The sequence below is a fragment of the Chiloscyllium punctatum genome, chromosome 1, assembly GCF_047496795.1.
Source record: "Chiloscyllium punctatum isolate Juve2018m chromosome 1, sChiPun1.3, whole genome shotgun sequence".
Lineage (NCBI taxonomy): Eukaryota > Metazoa > Chordata > Chondrichthyes > Orectolobiformes > Hemiscylliidae > Chiloscyllium > Chiloscyllium punctatum.
The window spans coordinates 74,573,405-74,599,669 of record NC_092739.1 but is presented as its reverse complement, the minus strand read 5'-3'; the positions used below and the strand labels follow the sequence as shown (position 1 = coordinate 74,599,669).

At 38.9% G+C, this 26,265-nt stretch overlaps 1 protein-coding gene across 2 annotated transcripts in view; it reads right to left on the bottom strand.

Moving 5' to 3' along the window:
- The window catches only part of LOC140476354 (ubiquitin-protein ligase E3A-like), a 36,099-nt gene extending 9,999 nt beyond the window's left edge, over nt 1-26,100 (bottom strand). Inside the window, exons 1-6 of one of the 2 annotated variants that reach the window (XM_072568833.1) lie at nt 25,941-26,100; nt 24,383-24,699; nt 21,154-22,373; nt 10,965-11,109; nt 10,163-10,368; nt 5,810-5,974 (exon numbers count right to left, since the gene is read on the bottom strand). In XM_072568833.1, the coding sequence (XP_072424934.1) occupies nt 5,810-5,974; nt 10,163-10,368; nt 10,965-11,109; nt 21,154-22,373; nt 24,383-24,699; nt 25,941-26,005 (2,118 nt within the window). In that variant the 5' untranslated portion in view covers nt 26,006-26,100. Of the gene's footprint in view, nt 1-5,809; nt 5,975-10,162; nt 10,369-10,964; nt 11,110-21,153; nt 22,374-23,029; nt 23,122-24,382; nt 24,700-25,940 lie in introns of those variants that run through there. The other variant, XM_072568841.1, reaches the window with a different exon arrangement.
- Between the last annotated feature and the right edge of the window lie 165 nt (nt 26,101-26,265).

Below are 26,265 nucleotides of genomic sequence, written 5' to 3'. Positions count from 1 at the left end.
ACAGTTTCACCTGCAAGTAGCTGCTCCTAGTCTACTTGAGACAAATCGTATCTTAGCAAAATCAGCTTACTCTCATTTAGAAATTTTATTACCAGCACATCTTCATCCTTTTCCATAGCTATTCTGAATTTAACTGCTGTATGGTCAATCTCTCCAAAATATTCTCCTATGGACATGCCTTCCACCTCAAGGTCACAGAATCACTTCAGCATGGAAACAGGCCATTCGGCCCAACAAGTCCACAACGACCTTCTGAAGAATATCCTACCCAGACCCATTCACACTATCCTACTACTCTACATTTACCCCTGAGTAATGCACCCAACCAATGCATCCCTGAACATTATGGGCAATCCCAACTTGGCACCACTTTGGCCTGAAGTCTCATCTGTTTACATATAAACAAAAGGCCTCTCATAATCCTTTCCCACCTCTGTACCAAACTAGTCATCTCGGAGCCAGGAGGGATTTATGACCACTTTGGAAAAAAAAACAAGGACACAGTATCCTTGAGAAAAGGAACAGCTTTTGGAAAATCGAGGTTCCTCTGTAGAGGCCTATAAAACACAGCCCAAAGTATGTCCCTTTTTGTTTGTTTTTAACTTCTACCATATGGCCTCACTTGATGATCCTTCCAAGATATCATCCTTCCTCACTGCTATAATTAATTTCTTGAACAATATGACAACATTGTGTTCTCTTAATACCATTTGTCATTCCATCTGAATCCCCTATAACCAGGAACGTTGAGTTGTCAATCCTACCCATATTTCAGTCAAGTCTCAATCATAGCTATAAAATATAACTCCCATGTGCCTGTCCTCAGTTTGTCTTATTCTTTAAGGTTGCTGCTTTAAAATATATTATTTAGTCTTGCAAACTTACTTCTTTCTTATCAAGTCGAAGTTTCCCATGCCTTCTAGGCTCGCTTACTCACATTTTAACTTCCAATTCCATCTCAGCATCTCCATCCTCCAAACTACTTGACGGGATCCCATCCCCCTGCTAATCTAGTTTAAATTTGCTTCCATGAGAAAGCTCATCCTGTTTCTGTTCAGACGTAATTTGTTTAACTTGTACTGTTCCCACATCCCCAAGAAAGTGTCAGTGCCTCAGGAATCTGAGGGCGGCACGGTGGCACAGTGGTTAGCACTGCTGCCTCATAGCGCCAGAACCCGGGTGCATTTCCCACCTCAGGCGACTGACTGTGTGGAGTTTGCACGTTCTCCCCATGTCTGCGTGGGTTTCCTCCGGGTGCTCCAGTTTCCTCCCACAGTCCAAAGATGTGCAGGTCAGGTGAACTGGCCATGCTAAATTGCCCGTAGTGTTAGGTAAGGGGTAGATGTAGGGGTATGGGTGGGTTGCGCTTCGGCGGGGCGGTGTGGACTTGTTGGGCAGAAGGGCCTGTTTCCACACTGTAAGTAATCTAATCTAATCTGTCTTGCACCATCTCTTCAATCACATTCACCTAGTCTGTCACTATTACGTGGCCCTGAGAGTAATCCTGAGATTATCTTTGAAGCAATTTCCTACTGATCTCCCTAAAGACTACTTGCAGGACCGAATTTTCTTTTTCTCATGCGATTGGTTCCAACATGAACCACAACCTCTGGCTGTTCACCCTCTCCCTTCAGAATGCACTGCAGCTGTTCCATGATATCCTTGACCTTGGAATTCGGAAGGCAATAAACCATATCAGAGTCATGTCTATGGTTGCAAGAGCACTGGCCTACTCCCCTGACTAATGAATCTGCTACCACTATTGCCCTTATACATTTCCTCTCCCAGAACAGCTGGACCACCCACACTACTATGTCTTTGGCCTCCACAGGAGTTTCCAATTCTGAAAAACAGTTTTCAAGTGAAATGTACTCAGTAATGGTTTTCACTACACTCAACTCCTTTTCTGTCAGGCAGTCACCTTTTCCCATTCTGCTTGTATTTCCTTAAGCTGTGGGGTAACCACGTGTTGAAATGTGCTATCCATGACCAACAGCCTCATAAATTCACTATATTCATGAATTCAGCAGCTGCTTAAGCTCCAAAGCCTGGAGATTGCATTGCTCCAGCTGGCCATCTAGACTGCCAGAAGTATCTAGGATTTCTCATAGTTCAAGGTTTTCAAATTATGAGCATGAGCTCCTCAAATATACCTCAATTAAACAGAAGACAGACCCTTACTTTCATGATACCGTACTCCTATTTAACTAGAGACCAGAAAAAAAAACTTACTCTCATTTAGATTTCAGTCAAGTAGACTGTTTTTCAGTGAGGGTCCTCACATCACCTGCTACTCTCAATGATGCTGACTGCTGCCACGGGATGCTCACCTTAACCACTCCTTTCAATGATGCTGACTACCTTCCACAGGCTCACTTCACCTGCTCCTTTCCAACTAGTCAACACCTTGAACTTGGCAATGCTTGTGCAGCTATGCAAAGAAATTTAGAGGTACTACACTTATGTAAAGTACCCACACAAAATAACAAGGAACATAGCTCTTTAGAGAGAAAAACATTTCAGGGATTCTGGTAAAAAACAGTGGAATGGTACTAGGTGAATTGCTCTTGCAGAGAACAAGCTCAGATATTATCGCTGGCGTGGCTGTCAGGAGAATGATGTCTAGTCAGGTTTGCAAATTTCAGTCATGGGTCTTCATGTCACTGAACAAGCTGATTCTTGACCCACAGATGTTAGGCATCTGGGATGGGATGTCTCCGGAGGTAGTGAGTCTGGATTGCAGGATTCCTTTCTTCTTCTTTCCACTTCTACTTCATCGCTATGGCACTGCAGCTTGTTGGCACTTTAAATGGCTGCTATGTAGCTCTTCAGTCATTAATGTAAATACTGCCATGCTTCAAGATAAGTTTCAGAGTACCTTCAGCATTTTCCTTGTCCTCCCCTGGATTACCTGAGATTTGAAATTTGAGGAAACAGGGCCTGGTGCGAAGACGCTTTTTGGCCATGCAGATAGTGTCCAGTCTGTTGATTTGCAGGAGTTTTGCCTGACCATCCTCTTACTGCCACACCCCCAACTCCTGACAACCCAACTCTGTGTCTAACTGCCAACCCCCACTCAGTGCCTCATCGCCATGCACCATCCAGTCTTCTACCATCGCTCCCCTGCCATGTCCTACCAGTAACCAAGGGTGTCCCAGAAAATCAGATTATTACATCTTGTCTTTTCCCATGTATTGAACATGACAAGATATACAAGCAGAAGTAGGCCGTTCAGCCCATCTAGTCTGCTCCTCCATTCAGTTAGATGAAGGTTGATCTGATATTCCTTGGCTCCTTTCCCATTTAATCCTCGACTCCCTCACTGATGAAAAATCTAACTCACCTCTGAATATATTTAATGACCCAGCTTCACAGCGCTTTGTGGTAAAGAAGTCTACAGATTCACCACCTTTTGGAGAGAAGAAATGTCTCATTTCTATCATAAGTGTGTGACCCCCTTATTCTGAGGTGATGCCATCCAGTCCTAGACTCTCCTACAAGGAAACAACCTTCCCACATCCACCCTGTCAAGACCTTTAAGAAACCCGAATGCTTCAATAAGGTCACTTCTCATTCTTCTAAATTCCAATGAGAAATTCCAAAGATAGATAGGTTCTTAATTGTGGAGGGGATCAAGGGTTATGAGAAGGCGGCAGCAGAATGGAGTTGAGGAACATATTAGTTATGATCAAATGGTGGAACAGACTCAATGGGCCAAATTACCTAATTCTGCTCTTATCTTATGAGTACAGGACCAAAGGTAGGGAGTCAGAACAAATGGATCATTTGTGGACGGGCTTCAAGAAGGTTCTAGCATTTGTTCAGAGTGTTCCCACTGAATTAAGAGGATGCAGCAATGATATTACTAACAGGATTTCTCTAGTGCCCTTACCTGGCTGATGCACAGTCAAGGACTCACTGCAATACTGGAGTGTGGCTCCTAGTCAATGGGGGCTTTTGAAAGAGACTGCAAATGTACACTAAGGACTCAATTTATTCTAGTGTCTCTCTTTCAACATATTTGAGGTGGTCACAACAGGCCATATTATCCACTCTTGTACTGTCATTATTGTCTTTGCTTCAAATTTGACAGTTCTGAGGAAGTGCTGCATTATTGCAGGTACCACCTTTTGGACTAGTCTCTAACAGAAAAAGAATATCTAGTCACCAGCTGACAGTTACACAAGATACCTAATGTTCTCCTCAAAATTGATTACTATTGCATCGTACATGAGCAGTCACTACAGTGCAAAATAATTTAGTGAAATATTTTAGAACTGTTTTTAGTCACTTTTCTCCTATTATATTCAATTAAAATACAACAGGCTGTTTGGAGCAAAACATTAATTGTGTTATCTTAGATGTTATGAATTAAATCGCAATTTTATTGCACATCCAATTTCTTCTTTGACACTGGGAAAGACGTTAACTAATTCCACTGTCAAAGGATTGATACTGTTATGAACTAGGCCAGACCAATCAAAAGATTTTTGAGCAAGCAACCCAGATCATAACTTTGCAAATTGTTTCAGTAAGTGTACAGTGAAAATTACCCAGAGTAAAGTTAGCTAGGTTGATTACTAGATTTTAAAAACAGACAGAAATTTATTCACAAAATTATGCAATGAAACACAAAGAACAGAATAAAGAGCCCCTACAGAACTCAGTCTATCCAATCTACTTAATTATGCTGTTCTGAATATACACAACAGTCCCAATAAGCAAACTCCCCTTGAAAAAACAGTGAAAAAAAAGGAACAGATGTTTACAGGTTGAAACTAGAGGAGTAGAAGGAGGGAGGGGGGGGGAGAGAGAGAGAGAGAGAGAGAGAGAGAGAGAGAGAGAGAGAGAGAGAGAGAGAGAGGAGAGAGAGAGGAGAGAGAGAGGAGAGAGAGAGGAGAGAGAGAGAGAGAGAGAGGGAGAGAGAGAGCCTGTTTCCCCAACTGAACTCCTAACTAGTTCTGGACTGAACTGCTCAGCTAGTATAACACTGAAGCAATCCATTCAGCCCATCTAATTTATGCCAGCCTTACGATGCATGTTCAGAGTAACTATATTCAAAAAATCATGAAAGCTCTGAGCAGTTTTAGCATAGTGCACTTTGAATTGTGTTATTTTGACAACAGAATAAAAAATGCAGGTCAGTAAGTTAATATAAGTTCTACTTAGATCCTTTGTAGAAGTCACAAAATGTTACAGCTTTCAATTTACAAGCATGCAAATTGAAATTTATTCCTGCATACTGACTAACTGATCAGTATTCAGAACCTGACAATTTTAGTTAGAAATATAATGGCTATTTCATCACAATGGAAGGAATCACATTGAATAATTAACATGTTACCACTTACCCTGTGTCAAGTGAAAGGTGGAACTCAAGTCATTCAAATCAAAAAGTGGATTTCACACTACAATTGTGTGGGTCTACCAACAGCTCATGTGCTGCAGAGGTTCAAGAAATGCTGGCCCACCAGCGACACCCATCTCCCTGATGGAATTTTTTAAAAAAGCATATAACCTAAAATTGTCCTGTGTCTATCTTTTCACTTCATTCACACCTCCAGAACTTTATCAGTACTGCAAACAAGTTGAGTTAACGTGTAAGGACATCCTGGAAGCAATTACTCATTAACAGGCTCTCAATACTTCCTCAAAAGAAGAAATTAAAAATTATGTAAGATGAAAATTGAACTGTGCTTCATCATTCCACCACACTGTTCGAATACAGAATTTCATGAGCTTAATTCTGACTATTTTAAGTGAACACAGTTAGGCTTGATTGCTAAGTATAATCAAAGCCCATACTAACCTTTTTGTTTTGGTTTGTGACTGGAATCTCAGCACTGTTTTCTTTCAGATTGTGGACAATTGGCACCCCAAAAAGGTCACTATATGATATTTGAAAGGTGATCATCATATCTTCTTCTAAATTCCCTTCATATTCCAGAATGTCTTTCAAACTTCGATATAGTATCTACAAAGAAGTAGTTTCAAATAGTTAATTTCATAAAGAAACATGAACATTACTTACTTTGAGCTGTAAGAACTCCACTGCCAAAATGTCCACAGATTCTGGGGTGTGTGCAAATGCAGTCTGTGCATGCTTTGTGCTGTTGTTTGTTACAGACGAAGGGCACAGCCACTTAAAGGAATTGGGCACATGTGCTGAAGACTGGAATGAAATGGAGCTCTAGGGACTCATTCAGTTGAATAGAGCCAATTAAAACAGAAGGGAAGAGAACAATGAAGCTCTGAGCAAAAGAGGTGTTGTCAATAGTCTGAAGAGCTGAGAAGGCAGCAGAATATCCCTGAATCTGTCCTGGAGAAAGAGGAGCATCCAAATAAAGTGCTTCTACACAATTATAGTACTGCTATCTCAGAAGAGTTGGGAGCTCATTAAATTCCAAGAGCCATTTGGTAGCTGAGAATCAGGGGTTTAACTAGGCTCACAAGCACTATTTGTTTGATACAGTTCAGCATACTGGAATTCAGAGTAGTTGGGGGGCTGAGTCAGCATTAGTAAAGCTAGCGATACGCTAATAGCTGAAATTGTGCCTGAGAGTAGGTAAAGTGTAGCCTTAGGAATCTTGTGTAATTCTGTCACAGAAAAATAAATTGAATTAGCAGGACATGTATAATCATTGAGAAAGGTTGTGCTAGAGCAACATTTGAGGAAATTCAGAGGTTAGCTCTTTGAAAGTGAAGATTTAGAGAGAGTTGGTGAACCCCAGCGTCACTAATGTCTGGGTGAGTTGCCAAGGAATTATGGAATCTGTCTTGACTACATCCGCGATATGATATGCTCTGTGGGGTGTCTGACTGCAGTTTGTCTGTTCACACATATGTATCTCATTCTTTAACATTAAGAATTAACAATATGGTGAAATATATATTGCAGACTGTTTTACTTCAATAACCTTGTATTGGAAATTTTACATTTTTCTGCTTTAAAAATACATGGATTGTCAGGACTTCATTTCATTAGTAATTACCTGGGATCTCAAACATTGTCTACTTTAAACAAGATGCGACTGGGCCTTAACTAGATTGCAACATGATTGGGCAGTCGCACCTGCAATCATAACAATATGTACAGCATTTCAAAAATTGATCCTTAAATGCAGCACTAAGAAAGTGTTGTCTAACTTCACTCAGAGTAATATAAAAAATAACTAATGATGGTAAATTCCTTCATTGCAATGCTACTCATTAAATCTAATTCCTTTCCCTATTGAATGGAGCACATTCATTTTTCTATTTGCAAATGAGAATTGTATACATGTAATAACCTGAATTTAAGGGTTTAATTACATATACGCTGACCGATAAAGACCCTTTCATGTTGTAAATTTTGAAACAAGCATTACATAGGCTTCTGAAGAAGAGTCAATGGACTCAAAACATTAACTCTCCTTGCTCTTCAGAGATGCTGCCGGACCATCTGAGTTTCTCCAGCAATTTCTGTGTTTGTTGCAAACTTTCAACATCCAGAGTTTTTTGTTTTATTATAGAGGTTACATTACACATTGCACAGGAACAGGCCAAACAGCCCAACCTGCCGAAGGTGGCATTTATTTTCTTTTTGAGACTTCTAACGTTGTCACTCATTAATCAGCATATCCCTCTATACACTTTCTTACTCATACTTAGGTAGTCTTCCCGGAGATGGATCTAAACGATTCACCTTAACCACTTCCTAAAATAGGAGATTCAGATTCTCGATCCTGTGGCAAAGAACTTTCTGAATTCCACTTTTGATTTTTTTTGGTGAATCGGTATTGATCATTCTTCGTGCCTACTCTATCAAACCCTGCATAATTTTAAAGATCTCACTTAGACCACCCTTTTCAAAGGGAAACAGATCGAGCATATTCATCAAGCTACCAATGGATTGCTGATATTGTTTTAGTGCATTTTCCCCTCTCCAATGTCTCTATCCTTGTTATAATACATGACCAGAATTGTGCAACAGGTGGGGTTCAATCTTTTCATTACAAGTCCAAATGTTCCATTCCTAATGATTCCCCTCCTCTACCACTATGAACAGGTGAATCCTTACAAAGTGGTGTAACCAATTCAATAATGCAGGAGTAAATCAAATAGATAGAAAAGAGAATCAGCACACAGCGGGGCCCAAGACTTTATTCTCTGTCAGAATTGCAAACCAAAGAAATGGAACAAAGATCTATCATTGCAATGTGCAGCTCATCTCTTTCAGAAACTTCCTGATACAATTTGTGAAGCAAAATAACATTTGTATTTGTGTTTAAAATAAAAGTAAACCCACATTAGAACACTAATTTGAAATGTAGCAGGGACATACCTGACAGTGTCTGACACAACCTGCAGTTTCCAGAGTCCTACAACTTCAGAGCAGCTCTCAGCAGAGTCCAAAGTCATAGTTCCCAGTAGTTGCAATTGTGCTGGATTCGGAGCACCAAGCATGGGCAGAGTTAGGTTCTTGAAGGAATTCTAAATGAGGGCAAGGACACTGAATTCAATGTGTTGGGAACTAGGGAACCACTAGATTAGTGATGATAAGCAGGAGTTGGTATATGACAAAACGTAATGGAATAGATATAAACTAGTTGAATTTGAATAAAGTGAGAGGTCAGAAAACAGAGGTTGTGTATAGAGGTAACAATAGAATAATTAACAATGTTAGCAGTAGTAGAGTGAGGCAAGGTGGTTGAACAGTGATGGCTCTAAGCCAGAAACCAGCTTTCTCAGTGATGGACTGTAGATTGGAAGTTTAACTCTTTGTTGCGTTATGACATTAGAAATGTAAGTCATTTTTCCAGCTTCAGGCAGGGAGAAGGGAAAAAGATTTTGATTGCTGCTGAGTAAGATGGCTTTGGCATTCCCAAAGATCATTGGAAGATTTTAAAATTAATATTGTTGAGGAATACTTTGAACTCAAAAAAAGTACATTGCTCACTTTCCTTTTAACCCAGACAAATGATAATTGACTCACTAACATTTGTACATAACATATACAAATTAATACACATGCATTTCATCTATTTATTTGACATGATTGCTAAGGTGATAGCTCTGTTGAAAATTGTGATCTTAACAGCTGTTGGTTCATTCAAAGAGACAAATGTGCAATTGACAAAATATCTATTAAATACGTATTTAACAATGTTGGAAAGTGATATGAAAAGTACCCTTTATGAGCCTTTAGTTTTTTGTAAAAGTATGAATGGAAGGGTGACAACAGCTTTGTCGTGTTGGTAGAGAACAAACTCCAATGGCTGGGTCCCATCATGAATTTGCCTAGTCTGGTTGAAGTAAATGACTGCCAAACTCATTCAAGAATCCCTTGCTTCAGCGTGCAATGTAGGTACATGTATGAGAATCTGTCATAATAAGAATGAGACTCTGCCATCTTTCTTGTTTAGATTTACCCTCCTCATTTCTTGATTCTGTAATGTTCCCTTCTTTTAGGATTCTCCATGGAGCACATACTCAGTTTATTAAATAGCATCATGCTCTTTAAATAACAAACAGAAAACTTGCATTTAAATAATGTGTGCAGTAGCCATGGCTATGTTGGCAGTACATTTGCCTTAATCATAAGTATTCAAGTTCAACTGCAAGACTTTAGCACAATAAAAATGATTAAAGTCAAGTAATAATTAAATGCTGCACTGTTGGAAGCGCTATATTTTAGATGAGTTACTAAACAGAACTCCTGATTGCCTTTTCAACTGGACATAGAAGATCAATGTGCTATTTTGAAAAGCAGTGGGGTTATCCCTGTTGGCATGGCCAATATATATCCCTCAATCAACTTCACAGAAAAGGTTATCTGGTCATTATGACAATGCTGTTTGTGGAGTTTGTTGTGCACAACCTGGCCGATGGATTTCCTACAGTGCAACAGCAGTTACATCTTTAAAAGTACATCATTGTCCAAAAAATGGAATATCCAATGATCACAAAAGATTCTTATGACTTTTTATTTTAAACTTCTAGTTTAATATACATCATCAACCCAATCTATTGCATTGGCTTAGTTTACTAAAATCAATTAACTGCCTCAGTTCCACTTGATTCACTGATGATTCGTGACTTTTTAAAACTTGTAATAGATGCATTTTAGTTAAATGGATTTGATGAAAAATTACTTCAAAACAGCAAATTGGTATTAACTTACTGGGTGAGAGTCAGCCAGATCTTCTAAAGTTCCCTTCTTGCCCATCAACTTCCTGTAAACCACCATAGGAAAATGGACGTCAAGGATGCAGTGATTATAGATTGCTAGACCAAGCACGATTCCAATTAATGTGAATTGTCCATCATTCTCAAATGAGGTAGGGTTGAACCAAAACAGTTTTGTTTGATTATCGTAAGCAAACATTCCTACAAGAAGGAAAAAAAAAGTATTTCCTTGTGAGCAACTGGGAAATTTAAGTAAACTAACCACTTACCTGAATAAGAGGGGCAATGGGAACTTTAATTCATTCACCTTCCTTGACAGTCTGATGATACTTAGTGTCTGCATTGCTGGAACGTATGATTAAACCTGTCAGTACTTTTATCAAACATAATTCAAACTCTTACTTCCCTATTGAAGTTACCCCATTTAAATTTACCCCATTTAAATTTACCTAACAATACCATTAGAACGATAAGAATCACAGTTGGCAATAATTATTCAATAGTGAACATTTGAACAGGGTTGTTCAGTGCATTCAGTATTTCACCATTTGAATTCAGCCTAAAAACAAATAAATGATCTGTCAGACATTTAAGTGAATGCTGTTTAAGGATGTCACTCCTATATTTATCATAAAACATTTTCTCATGTCCAAGCAACCAAAGAATAAAGCAACTATCAGAGAGTAGGTTTTTGATCTTGGTTAAATGTATTTAAAGTATTTCACTTGAATGAGATACTGAAAAAGAATCTGCATTCATTCTGGCTATGAAATGATGTACTGAAGTTGAAGAAATACCTATATCTGGGTTAAAAATTTCCTCAACCACCAGCTGAAAGAACTCCTTGGAAACTCCACCTTCATCCACGCCTTGTTCCCCCTCAAACTCCACATAAAGCTGCTTTTTCAAATCTGAAGGATTTTCTGTGGCAATCATTTCCAACTGAAAAAGAACAGAAGTGAAGTATTTTAAACAAGAAAAATAGTCAATGGAAGCAGAAAAGTAACCCATCAACTCATGGTACTTAAAGAAATATTAGGAATCAAATTCCCATCTGTGTTACCATTTTGTTCTAACCTGCACAGTTACACTTTAAAAAAGATTGATAGCTGGCTCCCATACAGCAAGTAGAATTACATTAGTGACCTGCAATAAAGAAAATCATTATGCTACCATGTGGGCTTAACATTCAGCTTACATGGCTATCTATTATAGACAATAGCAAATGTCAAAGTTCACAACAAATAATAGTGTGAAGACCACAAGTATTTGTTCAAATTGGTTATCTTCTGTATCTTAACAGTTAAATTGCTTTGCTATTTATCAGTTTTAAAGATTGGCTTTTATTTTGGCTTCTTTGAATTACCACTTGATGGACATATTTAGACAGTCAGCAAATCATAACCAGAGCACAGACAGAAGCTGTGATATGGCAAATATAAAATTAAGGTTCTGAAATTCTTTAAACTAACTGATGGAACAAAAGTGGGGGCAAAAAGGAACACTGTAAAAGGTTTTTTAAAAAAATTCTACGCCCACTGTGTGTAGCCGAAATAAAGTTAAAAACTTCTAAATGAAAATACTTGCATACGTTGAATGAAATTATCACTAAATAGGATTTCAATGTACAGAATTATATCACACACCTAAAGATGTCAAAGTTGTCAAATACAGTGAGCTTCTCAATCAAAACCCATTTCACTTATTAACATATTGACAGTGGTATCTGCTTGTGTACTCACTAGCCTGCAATTATTCCTTCATCATTATTTTTACAGAAAAATAAACAGCTTGGTGAATGCATAGGAGAAAAATATGGCCACATAACTCTATCATAATTCAGGAAGGCCAACCTCAAGGAAGGACTTCAGGATCTGCATATATTACAGAAAAGATCAATATCAGTGGGTAAGAGGAAGAAAACCAGTACTCCTCAAATCTATCAAAACTAACAACAGCAAACTAAAATGTGAAAGTATTTCACAACTTTCAGGCTTAGCAGTAACATGGTACAATCTAAGCAATGATATAGAGGTTCAATTCCACTTTCAAAATTATTGCTCGTCTTGTGTATGATTACACCAGATTTCAACTATAGCAACAGACAGAAGCTTTACTGCAGATTAATTGGACTGAGAGGTAAAACAGTCATATTTCCATATGCTTTATAACTTTTTTTTAAAAATAAACTTTTACATCAAGCCTAAATTAGCAGCTGAGTAAAATTAAGGAATAATTGAAACCGTTCTGTTTTGTTATCCAGAGTATAACAACTTACCATGCTTAACATACACCAAGTCAAAACAGTAACAATACATTTCAGATCACATTTTTTAACATATCAGATATGCATCATTTTCTCAATTATACGTCGCTTACTCAAATCCAGAGAACTTAGTTGCAGGTTGGCAAGTATCAAAGATGGAAGAATCACCTATGCCTAAGTGCACAGTAGTACCGCTTGGTTTCCATCAGCTAAAACTTCAGTAAACTGCGTGTAGCACACTGGCCTGCTGTTTACTTTGGAAGAGTGGGATGAATTCACTTCTAGGGGGTGGGCTTAACCCCACTCAGTTTGACTGGTCAATTGGCACCAGTATCCAAGAGCACCAAAGATGTATCCACTTCTGATGTGAAATTACTAACATTACCACTGAGTGTGTTTGCTTACCACCTTCCATAACTGAACCGCATCTTGAAGCCTACTTAACTTTAAAGATAAATTTATATCTCCCTTCACCTTTCAATTCCTCCCCACAGCATTATAAATGTAGGTTTAAACTTACATTAGACTGATGCTAGAAACTCCATGTGGGAACAAACATATTAAAAAGCATTAACAGCAAATTTAAGCAATAGAAACACAAAGCAGCAATTTAAGCATAGAGGTCATCTAGTCAGTGTTGCATGCAAGCATTGATGCGAGCTTCATACTGGAACTAGCTATTTCCTATTTGTTAAAACACTCTTAAAGCAGTGCATCCCCAACTTTCTCTCTGAGCTGGAGGGTGGATGGTAGGAAAGTAGCCAGTTAGAAAGGGAGCACAAATAACTTGCTTGGAGATCTACACTTATTGTCGTCTAAGAGCTTGGGACATCAAAATTTCAGCTCCCCTCAAACCCACTTTACAGGTCCTGCTGTAAGCTTATTTAAGGTCAGGCACAGAAATGATGGGCTTAATGACTTCATCTGAGCTGTTTTATTCTACAAAGTATTTAAGTTGCTAATTGACTGTAATTCTATATTCTACAACCCTTTGCAGGAGTAAAACAATTTCATAGTGATCCCTTGAAATGAACATTTCTCAAACTAATGTAAAACCTACATCAATTATTTACTGTCATGTTGTTGAAGATTTCAATTAGGAAGCCTGAAAACTTTCCTGCTGGAATGAAAAAAATCCTTAGATTGCAGATTTTAAAAAAGCCTTCGCTGGAAGCAATGTCAGAGTAGAATGACAGGCCAGTAATTGGATTTGTTGTGCTTTTATGCACAGGACATACCTGGGCAATTTTCCACTCTGCTTGGTGGATACCTTAGATGTTTTCTGACTAGCCATGTGCACAATGGTAACACTATTTGAATTGATCTGATTATTACCACATGTACCCAGGTAATGTTTTGTATCAGTGTAGACAGATCATACCATAACATAGACGTAATAGAACAGAGTGAAGAATACAATGTTACAGCTGCGGAGAAGGTGAAGAGAAAGAAGACTGTTAGTAATTTTAAATGATGTAGAATTGAGGTTTAAAAGAGCAGATGATTGTAAGTCATGTAAGAATAAGGTCTGGTGAGAACTGGCAGCAAAGAGTTGCTGTGCTCCAGTGCCATATTGAATCCAAAAAAAACAAACAGTTGAGTTTATGGAGGTTTTCCTGTTTCCTATATCTTATTTATAATAAGTCAACAAAACCAATCCCAATTCTTCCACAGGTTCAACATTGTATCTTTCTGTTCAATGCCCTTACAGATGACACCCAAATCTGATTTTTACTTTTTAAAAAATCCTTTTGCCACTTGTAATCTGGCTTTAAGAAATGTTTGCACGCTGTCCTAACTTTAATTCCTCTGGTCCAGTAAGAATTTTATAATTAAAGATATATTTTGAATCTATGATCTATTTCTCCATAACTGAAATGTAATGTTTAACTTTATCAATGCTGAACTGCATTTGCTCATATCTGTCCAGTTCTCTACAGTTTTTCAATTCTTTTGCAGTTAGCTGGGTTACAATTTAGAATTATGAGCAAATTTTAAGATTCATTCACACCCATGTTTAAATTGTTTATATGAGGAACAAAGTGGTTTGAGCCCAATTCCCTGGGAAACCACACCAATTTACATTTCATCAGCAGAATAGCAGGAGACATTCTAAAAATGAGATGTCATAGAGTCAGAGAGATGTACAGCATGGAACCAGACCCTTTGGTCCAACCCGTCCATGCCGACCAGATATCCCAACCCAATCTAGTTCCACCTGCCAGCACCTGGCCCATATCCCTCTAAACCCTTCATATTCATATACCCATCCAAATGCCTTTTAAATGTTGCAATTGTACTAGCCTCCACCACTTCCTCCAACAGGTAAAACTAAAATGCAGGACGACTTGATTTTCAAATAAAGGAAACAGCATGCCACTGACAGAGTTAAGTGATCCCAGAACCAACAAATCACTTGTAAGTGCTGTAAGCCCAGCCACATCCAGTGAATGATGGCGTATAATTTAACAACTAATAAAAGGAAGAGGCTCCACATATCCAAGCTTCAATAATGGGGAGAACCAGAATTTCAGTGCTAAGATAAGGCTAATACATTCACATCCATCCAGAGACATAAGAGCCAACTGAATTTTTTTTGCAGACTCCTCCTGAGGTCCCTTAGCATTACAGATGCCAGCCTTCAGCCAATTCAATTCACACCAAGTATTATCAAAAAGTGGCTGACGGCACTGGCTAAAGCAAAAGTCCTAAAAACATTCTGGCAATAGTATTGAAGACATGTCCTTCAGATCTATACATGATCCTAACCAAGCTGTTCTGGTACAACTATAACACTGGGATCCATCAGGCAGAGGTAAAACTTATCCAGGTATGTCCTGCACACAAAAAGCAGAACAGGTCATACATGGCAATTACTGGCCTATCATTACGCTTTGGCATCGCCTCCTGCACTCTTTATTGAGCTTGAGTTGGGTTCTCAGCTTGATAGTATGATAGAATGGGGAATATGCCAGGCCCTGAGGTTCCAGATTGTGGTTGAATACAATTTTGCTGACTGCCTACAGCATCTCGTGGAGACATAGGAAATAGAAGCAACAATAAGCCATTATGTTGATAGAGTCCAGTCCATCATTCAACATGATCCAACTTGTCAGCAAAGCGATTAACAACACTATCAGGCAGCATGCACTTAAGAGTTCAGTTTGGCTTCTGCCTCAGCTCCTCACTTCATTAATGCCATTAACCAAGTATGGACAAAAGAGCTGAACAAAAGAGTGGAGATGAGAATCACTCATTTGATACCAACGTAGCAATTGACTGAGTCAAGGAGTCCCAGCAATACAGGTATCCCAGGAATACAGGATTATGATCCACCAGTCTGGAAAAGGGCAGGTTTTAAGGGTCTAAAAGTTGAACAAGTGCACACTGACTGGAAACCCATTTTGGTGGATAAAGAGGGGATGGAAAGAAAGATGAATAAGGTGTAAGCTAAGTATGTATTCATGAGAAATGAATATGGAATGCCCAAAGTTAGAGTACTCTGGATGATTAAGGATATTGATGAGAAAATAAGGAAGAAAAAGGAGGCATATGATGCATACTGGAATAATAATAGCAATAGAAATTTGGAAGAGTACCTCAAATACAGGAGAAGAGCTAAGGCTGGAATAAGGAAGGTTAAGAGGAAGCATGAAGGAAGGATAAAACAAATAGTAAAATGCTCTTCAAACATATTAATAGTAAAAGGTTAGTGAAAGATAGAGTAGGGCTTTTAAGGTAAACTGCTCAGTGAAGCAAAGCATATGACAAAAGTACATAGAACATTACAGCACAGTACAGGCCCTTCGGCCCTCGATGTTGCGCCGCCCTGTCATACTAATCTGAAGCCCATCCCACCTACACTATTGTACGTACGTCCATATGCCTGTCCAATGACGACTTAAATGCACTTAGCAACTTGGCAAATCTACTACCGTTGCAGGCAAAGCATTCCATACCCTTACTACTCCCTGAGTAAAGAAACCGTCTTATACCTATCTCCCCTCACTTTAAAGTTGTGTTCCCTCGTGTTTGCCGTCCCCATATTGGAAAAAGGCTCTCCCTGTCTACCCTATCTAACCCTCTGATTATTTTGTATGTCTCTATTAAGTCACCTCTCAACCTTCTCTCTAACGAGAGGAGCCTCAAGGCCCTCAGCCTTTCCTTGTAATACCTTCCCTCCATACCAGTCAACATCCTAGTAAATCTCCTCTGCACCTTTTCCAAAGCATCCACATCCTTCTTATAATGCGGTGACCAGAACTGTACACAATACTCCAAGTGTGGCCATCCCAGAGCTTTGTACAGCTGCAGCATAACCTCCTGGTTCCGGAACTCAATCCCTCTATTAATAAAGGCCAAAACACTGTATGCCTTCTTAACAACCCTGTCAATCTGAGTGGCAACTTGCAGGGATCGGTGTACATGGACACAGATCTCTCTGCTCATTTGCACTCCCAAGAATCTTACCATTAGCTCAGTACCTTTGCATTCCGATTACTCCGTCCAAAGTGTATCACTTCACACTTGTCCACATAAAACTCCATTTGCCACCTCTCAGCACAGCTCTGCACCCTATGTCTCTCTGCAACCTACTACATCCTTTGTCACTATCCACAACTCCACCGACCTTAGTGTCGTCTGCAAATTTACTAACCCACCCTTCTAAGCCCTCATTCAGGTCATTTATAAAAGTGACGAACAGCAGTGGACCCAACACCGATCCTTGCGGTACGCCGCTAGTAACAGGACACCAAGATGAACATGTTCCATCAACTACAACCCTCTGTTTTCTTTCAGCAAGCCAATTACTGATCCAAACTGCTATGTCTCCCACAATCCCATTCCTCCGCATTTTGTATAATAGCCTACTGTAGGGAACCTTATCAAACACCTTGCTGAAATCCAGATACACCACATCAACCGGTTTACTCTCATCTACCTGTTTGGCCACTTTGTCAAAAAAGTCAATAAGATTCGTTAGGCACAACCTACCTGTCACAAAACCGTGCTGACTGTCCCTGATCAGATTATTCTTTTCTAGATGGTTATAAATCCCATCTCTTATAATTTAGTGGTTTGCTTCTGGTTTTATCCAATAGAAAAATGTTGATAATGGCCTTGTTGAAAACGTGGACGCTGAGCAATTGAGCAATATGGTGTTAGACAAAAAAGAGGTGGTTAAAAGGCAGCAGTATTCCAGGTAGAGGAGTAGACTGGCCTGGATGGATACATTATTGATTGCTGAGAGAGGCAAGACAGCGAATTGCAGAGCCCTTGAAAATTTTCCAGGCCTCTGAACACAAAATCAGTCTTGGGAGAATGGAGGATTGCAAATGTGACACCATTGTTTATGAAAGGGGCAAAGGGTAACCCAGGAAACTATAGACCTGTCACTTTGACATCAACACTGGGAAAACTGATGGAGGTCATACAGGATAAGGTAAACCTACACTTAGGGAAAATAAGTTAATACTAGACAATTACCATTGCTTTGTCAAGGGCAGGACTTGTCTGACAAATTTAATTGAGTTCTTTGACGAGATGACACAAGATGAGGGTAGTGCTCGTGATGTTTTATACTTGGATTTTCAGAAAGTATTTGATTCTGTGCCACAAGGCAATTTGTTTGCCAAATTAGAAATGTTTAGGATGGATAGGTCTTTTGCAGCATGGATTAGAAGTTGGTGAAAACAAACAAACAGAGGATAGGTATAGATGTGCATTTCTCAGATTGGTGAAGAGTTGGAAGTGGTGGTTCCCTGGGATCAGCGTTGGGACCCTTGATTTTTCTGATTCATATAACAATTTGGAAACTGCTTTGAGGGCAATATCTCTAACTTTGCAGATAGGCTAGGGATAATAGTGAATTGTGAAGATGATGCGACTTCAGACAGATATGGACAAGTTGGCCAAATGGGCAGACACAAGTTGGCCAAATGGGCAGATGAATTTCAATGCAGAAAAATGTGAGCTGGTGCATTTTGGTTGAAGAAACACAGAGACACAATATAGGTTCAATGGTACAACTCTGAGAGGAGCCTAGGAACAGAGGAACATTGGGAACACGTGCACTGTTCTCAGAAGGTGGCCAGTCAAGATGAAACAGTTATTAAGAAAGCTTTTAGGATCCTTGGGTTTATATATAGAGGCATGGAGTATAAAAGCAAAGAAGTGATGCTACATGTCTAGAAATGCTTGGTCAGACCACAGCTGTGTGTTCTGGCATCTTATTTAAGGAAGGATGTTAAAGCACTGGAAACAGTGCAAAGGCGATTTACTGGAATGATAACAAGAATTAGGGATTTTAGATACAGGAAAGATTAGAGGAATTGGGCTTATTCTCCTTGGAGCAGAAAACAGGTGACCATATTGAATTGTTCAAAATTATGAACAATTTTGACAGGGCAAAAAAATGGTATTCTATTTCCACTAGTTGGTATGTCAATAACTCGGAGTCACAATTTCAAGACCATCAGCAAGAGAGCCAGGAGTGAGATGAGAAGAAACTTCTTTACTCAGAGTTTTAGGTTTTGAAATGCGCTGCTGAGGAGAATGGTGGAGGCAGATTCCGTACAAGTGTTCAAAAGAGAGCTGGATATATATTTGAAAGTGATGAATTTGGAGGGCTATGGCAATAGGGCTGGAGAATATGACTAGCTGGGTAGCTTCTTCTGGACAGACACAATGGATCAAATGGCTTCCTTCCGTACAATAAAAGTCTACGATTCAATGGGATTCAAACGAACATTCAGCTCGTTGGAGTCATACCTAACACAAACGATGATGGTTGTGGTTCTTTGTAGTCAGTCATCTCAGCTCCAGCTGTTAAGCGTCCCAACCATCTTCAAATGTCCTTCCCTCCACTATAAAGGTTCGCTGATGATTGCACAATGTTCTACACCACTCATGATCCTTCAGGTACCGAAGCATTACATGGCCATTTGCAGTAAGACCTTGACAACACCCAGGCTTGGACTGGTAAGTTGCAAATAACAGGTGCTTCAACAAATGCCAGGCAATGACCACCTCAAACAAGAAAGATTCTAAGCATTTCCACTTGACATTTTATGACATTACCATCACTAAATCCCAACTATCAACATCATGGCCTAGATAATGATACCCACATCCTGTGAATAAATTTTTAAAAATCCTGGTGACTTAACCTTTGGCCAGAAACTGAACTGGATCAAGTATATAAATATTCTGGCAACAAGACGTTCCCAATGCCCAACCGTTTACAAAACAGGTCAGGAGTGTAACAAGCTATTCACCCTGTGCCTGGATGGGTGCAACTCCAACAATATACAAGATACTCAATATTATCCGGGAAAAAAAAGCCTGCTTAATTGGCACTTCATCACCCACTTTTAATATTTACACATCTCACCACTGTCTCACAGTGGTAGCAGCTGGTGTTATTTGCAAGGTGCACTCCAACAACTCACCACAGCTCCACTGATTACAATTTCTAAACCCACCAATGTCTACCACCTAAATGAATAAAGGCAAAAGATACATGGGAATACTGCTAACTGCAAGATCTCCTCACAAGCGAGAACTGGAACTGCATTGCTGCTTCTTTACTGTCACTGGGTCAAAATCCTGAACAATACTCTGGGTTTACATACACATCAATACAAGGAGGCAGTCTAGTACCATCTTGTCATGGGCAATTATTGATGGACAGCAATACAGATGCCATGGAAGAATTTCAAAAATACTTTCTTGCGCATTGTGACTAATAGCTGACTGACCTATGGTTTGTGCTTTCATTTTCCTTCCTTTCCTTAATAGCTATGCTTTCTAGCTTCCGATCTGCTAGGATTGTCCCAGAATTTAGGGAATTTTGGAAAATTACAGCCACTATCTGCAGTAACTCTGCAACTCTCCTTTTTTGAGCCTTGAGACATGGAAAATCAGCTCCTGAGAACTTGTCAGTTTCGTCCATCAAGTTTCTCCACCGATATTAATTCCCTTAACGTTTAATCTCTATTTCTTGTGTCTAACTTGTACCTTCTACTTTAAATGGCAGACAGTGGTTCAATGTTTGCCATTGTCTCATTTTCTGTTTCCAAAGGAATAGTATTTGCAATAACTATTTTCCTTTAGATTTACTTTTAGATTTCATTTTTACAATCTGTTGTTATATTTCTGGTTGGTTAACTCTCAAATTTTTTTTTCTCCCCTTTTTAATCATTTTTTTGGCCTTTATTCACAATTTTCAGAGTTAACACTGTTCTTTGCAGTGTTGGAAGCCCCTTTTTTCCATCTAATATGACCCTTAACTTCCTGAGTTACAGATGGATCTTTCTTGCTGAGTTTTTGTCTTTCAATGGAATGTAGTTTTTGCTGAAATTATTTGAATTTTTCCTTCAAATGCATGTCAGCGTTTATTTACCATCACACATTTTAGCCTATTGCCCAATGAAGCTTGGCCACTCCTCTCATCTATGCTTTGTTTAAGATTATGATTGGATTATGTCATTTAATAAAAAATTATTGTTAGAAACTTGACTTTTTCATCCCTATTCAACATTACAATTGATAAAAATTGTCCCAGAATAGAAGACATGTCAATAAAACACATCTCATTAGAAAAATAATTTAACTCTTAACACCTATTTATACATTCATCTATCAGTTGTAGTTAAATAAAATTCACAGAAATGCTTATATTAAGCAAGAATCTTTGAAAAGAAAATGCTGGTACATACCCGCACAAGAGCATCGTCAATTATATGATCACGCCGTACTTTAAGTCGCAAATAAGGTTGAACCTGTTGACCTTGTACCAAATTGTATAGAACAGTTATACGTCGTTCACTAAACATTCGTATTCTATTGTCATAATAGAGGCCTTGACTTTTTGTATACGGGGTAAGGAGGAATGGACATGTCAAGAAAGAAAACTTCTTTTCACTGTCTACTTTAAAAAATATGTAGTCTTTATCCATTGCAAGAATATTGTTCAATGACTCGTTAACAAATTCATCATAAGATATCACAGGTTGACAGCAGTCAATAGCCTTAAAATTAAGTTCTTTTTCCAAGGGGTCCACCCGGGGACCCTTCTTGTAACGGGTGTCCTCAATCAAAATGTTCTGGTGCAAATTTGCTTCACTGTTTTCTTGTGACAATTCTTCATCTTCATCCTCTGTGGTTAACGTGCCACCCAGCAAATTTGCATAGTACACCAATTTTAGACATTTAGCTGCTGCAACTGCTGTGTCATCTTCATTTACCAAATTTCGACAACTATAATCATTGCTTATTACTTTGAATGTGATAAGCTGCTGAAAGACCTCAACCATTCTGCGAATGTCACTAGAAGTGTATGTTGACCACAGACGTATCAATTTGGCTTGTGCTGACAAAGGAAGCTTGCACATTGCTTTACAGAACATTGGCAAGGCTCCTTCCAGATACTCAGGACTATGTAGGTTGTGATTTTCCATGACAATTATGAATAAGTTTAGGTAGTTTGGATCTCTGGTATATGCATTATGATAACTTAATTCACATTCCACATCCGGTGATAGATACATCAAAGCATTAATCAGTGCAGTTTCTATCCGGTTATGTGACAGTAGTTTTGTGTAGACTCTTCGTACAGATTTCACATCAACAGTTAATTCTTCAAGCTTAAATGTTTGCCCAACACAATCACAAGGTTTCTGCTGTGAGCAACAAGGTGCTGAATGATCGCCTTCCGTTATTGTTTGCAGTTCAGCACTTTTTTCCAAATTATCCGGTACATTTCCTGGTAGACAACTCAAGCAATTTCTCTTCATCTCAGGTTTCCTAAAGCTCTTAACTAGTGTTTCTGAACGGGAGAATATCCGGCCTATAACGTGAACCAGTGGTGAGAAGTCTCCAGTTTCATTGCATACACTGAGAATTTCATCCACTTTTTCTTCAGTAAGATAGGTTATATCTAGCAATAAAAATATCAGTTGATCAAATAAGTAACACAGTTAAAACAATACTTTCCTTCTCCATTAGATAATAATTATATTAAATCTTTGCATTAAAACAAACAAGGTGTTCTATTTTGTAGTCAAACAATTTCAGTTTCTGAACATATTTCACAATCAGTAGCGTTAGACAAATTCACTGTCAAGAAGAGCTACTATTAACTAAAGAATGAAGTTTAAAAAAAGAAATTAGCATCTCAGGCCATCAAGCTCCTGAAGACCTAAACAACTGCAAATGAAAATTTGCAAACACAAAACAAAATGACCTTTTGGATAATTTTAGTACTAATGAAACTTAAACTTGATTAATATAGTCTGTTCTTTGATATTTTACAATTTTTTCATTTTAGAGAATGAAAACAAATAGGATCATCAGGAGAAAGCCAACCTCAAGTTAAGGGGTACAAAAAAAGGTACAGAAACAAAACCTGCAGGAACTACAAAATATATGAAATGTGACACAACGAAACCATCACCTGCACATACAAAACTAAAGCTAGTAAATCATGCAAAAAAAATCTGTTACTTCAACCCAGGGAGCACATGAACAGCTGAAGTGACAAGTTCACTCTGAATAAAAGGCACTCCTGGTATAGGAATTTCCAAATATACTTACTTGCAGAAATGCTCCACATGGTAGAATGTAAAAACAAAATCAACGTGTTTCAAGATGTTTATTTCAAGGACTTTGCTAGAGGGTCAGAATATCTACAATATGACAGTTCAACAACACTCAGGAATGGAGGTCACAAATATTCTGTTCTTTTTAAGAAAACACAAACTTTAATGCACATAAAGACAAAGTCATTACTGCACATAATGACTAAGCAACCATTGTCTCATTAGTGCAATTCCACTGCTATACTCCTGGAATTGGTTCTGCTAAAGTTAAGATGGAAGACTTGACATGAAAATGTATTAGTTCCTTAATTAATATTCTCAGTGGAACAAAGATTACCACGTGACATTCGACAGCAATCTAACCATGAATAAAACAGAAGTAGATCTGGTATTTTGTCTCGTGTAGTATCAATGTTGCAGATAACAAATACTATCAAAACAAAACAATGATTTTGAGTTCTCCCACACCAACAAAATACCTGAAAAGTACCATTTTTTAAAGGAATTAGAATTATAACTTAAGATAATTATTATAGATAACATAAAAAGAAAAGGGGCCGCATAGTAAGCCAGAGTTGAAAGTAATGAAATGGGGAAGTTCTAGATCTATAACAGGTAAATTAGAATTAAGTTTTGTCACATGTACTCAAGTACAGGGATACAGGAAGAAAGGGAAAGAGAGGCAGGGACTGGCAAAGACATGAAGAGATTTAAATACAAGAACTGGAATTTTAGAGGGGAGATTGGGGACATGGAGCCAATACAAGTCAATGAGGTTCCAGCAAGGTAACAGCAACAAATGCACCACCTGTAGTAGGTAGCAAAGTCAACAGAGGACAGTTGAATTTGGGTTGCTGTATCTTAAGGAAAGCTGCAACAATTGCCTCAAAGAGTTAGAATAGAATCCCTACACTGTGGAAACAGGCGCTTTGGCCCAACAAGTCCACACCGACCCTCTTAAGAGTAATCCAACCAATCCCATTCCCCTACCCTATTATCCTATGACTAATGCACCTAACATTATGGGCAATTTAGCTTGGCCAATTCACCAAACCTGCACATCTTTGGATTATGGGAGGAAACCCACGCAGACACTGGGAGAATGTGCAAACTCCACATAGACAGTTGCCCGAGGCTGTAATCGAACCCAGGTCCCTGGTGCCGTGAGGTAGCAGTACCGACCACTGAGCCACTGTGCTTAGTTCTTCAAAGAAATAAAGAGTATACCGAAACTAATAATGATCTAGCATTTGACCTTCTTGACGAAAATCATTGCTTTTAAATAAGCAATTGAGTAAATTCAATTTTGCCGATCAACATTTACCTGACAAGGAAAAAAAAGCCTTACTTTGAAAGTTGTTCTGCTGCTGTTTCTTACAACAGATCACATCCAACTCACTTCTAACAGCCTTGCTGTTATGTTTGTATTTGTCAGGTGAAACATTTTGGAAAAGCAAAGATCTTGGCTTCTTAATGGGCCAAGTTGTGCATAGCTCTGCCCTGGTGCGATATAATTCCAGAGCTCTGGCTGCAGCTTGATTATTGTCCAACTGCTTGAAACCCGGGCAGGAAGCACAATTCTCATTGGCACAGAACTCATTTCCACAGCCTTGTGTTAATTGAAGGTAGTATCTTTCAATCAATTCCTTGGCAGCTTCTCGTTTCCTATAAGAAATTTTAAAAAGTGATGTCAACCAGTATTAAAATCTGACCTTAAGTGGATGTATATAAAATGTCAGAACAACTATTTCTGGGTTAACCCTTCATGTAAGCGAGTACTTTCTAAGTTCAGAACACAAGCAACAGTTTGCTGACTGCGAATCAATATTTGGTTTTGCATATTAGTTATAAATTACTCAAATTATACTGAATCTGCCATTGTTCACATTGAGATTCATAAGATCACCAGGTTTTTTTTCCTACATTAGTTAAACTATAAGCCTTTTCATGTTGTCGTACATTAATTAAAAATCACAGCACTGTTTACTTTGCAGATCTTGGGACAAATTGGCTCCAAGAGTATCAATGTTTGCAAGAGTACGCCACATAAGAAAATGTGAAACAATATTTTATTGAGTGATTGTATCAGATACAAGTAGGAGTTACCTCTGCTGCTCCCACAAAATAATTTTACACAGCTTATTTGCTCAGTATTACAATTCATTTGAATTGTATGCAGTACACTTCAAATGAGCTGACACAATTAACCAAAGAAAGGTTTAACTGGACTATGCATAATTGCATAAATACTAACTTTGTGCTTTAAAATTATTGTCATTACTACCTGATTCAGTACCATAAATTATGGGTAAGTAATAACGGTTGGTGAGACCATACTCTTCTTATTTATACTTGTATCACACATATCAGAACATAACTCAGAATTAATTAAACTAAGGGGTGAGGGCAGTGCCAAGTTTTTGAGCCAAAATTTACATCTCAACCAACATCTTGTGTACAAATGTAATCATTCTTCTGATTACATTTTTAAAAGTCCTGAGATGGTGAAAAGAACTATTAAAAAGTTATTCCTCTATAACGAAAGAAGCTTTAAGGGTGATTAGATAAGATCTGTTCTGAATAAAAACGATCGTGGAAACATGTGAACGGGAAACACTGAACTGGTATCACTTCATAAATAACTTGACATCTCGCCGTGTTAACTAGAGATGCCTTCGAGCGTTCCAGATTTACCAATTTTTTACTACAATGAAGTGGACATGGCTGGGGACCTGGGACTGTGTTGACAGCCCGAGGGAGACTATGGCTTGAATCTGGTTAGGGCCAAGGTCCAGCTCGCCCAGGCCACTGTTATTTGAGGAGCTGCAATGGGCCGTGCACCATTCCCAGCACCATCTCCGATCGGTTAGACAAGGCTAGGCTCAACCAAGGAGGGGGACACTCACCGCTTGAGGCTCGCCGGAGAAGGGGCGAGCAGCGTGACCTGAACGTTAGTGTCAGGGGAAGTCATGCGAAGCCGAAGACAGAGGAAGATAAGGCGACAACGGCCACTTCCACCGTAAACATTACAGACCTTCACACTCAGGCCCAACCCCTCCAACCACTTCCGGCCCTTGCCCCGCCTCCTCAGTCTATTTCCGGTCCCAGATGCCCCGCCCCCGTTGCAGCCTCCAGCTTTCTTACTATGATCCACTTTTACACATCCGACTGCAGCCAGAGAATATCCAACATTATGCCATTCCTATTAATCTCCAGGTTATACCTGGTATT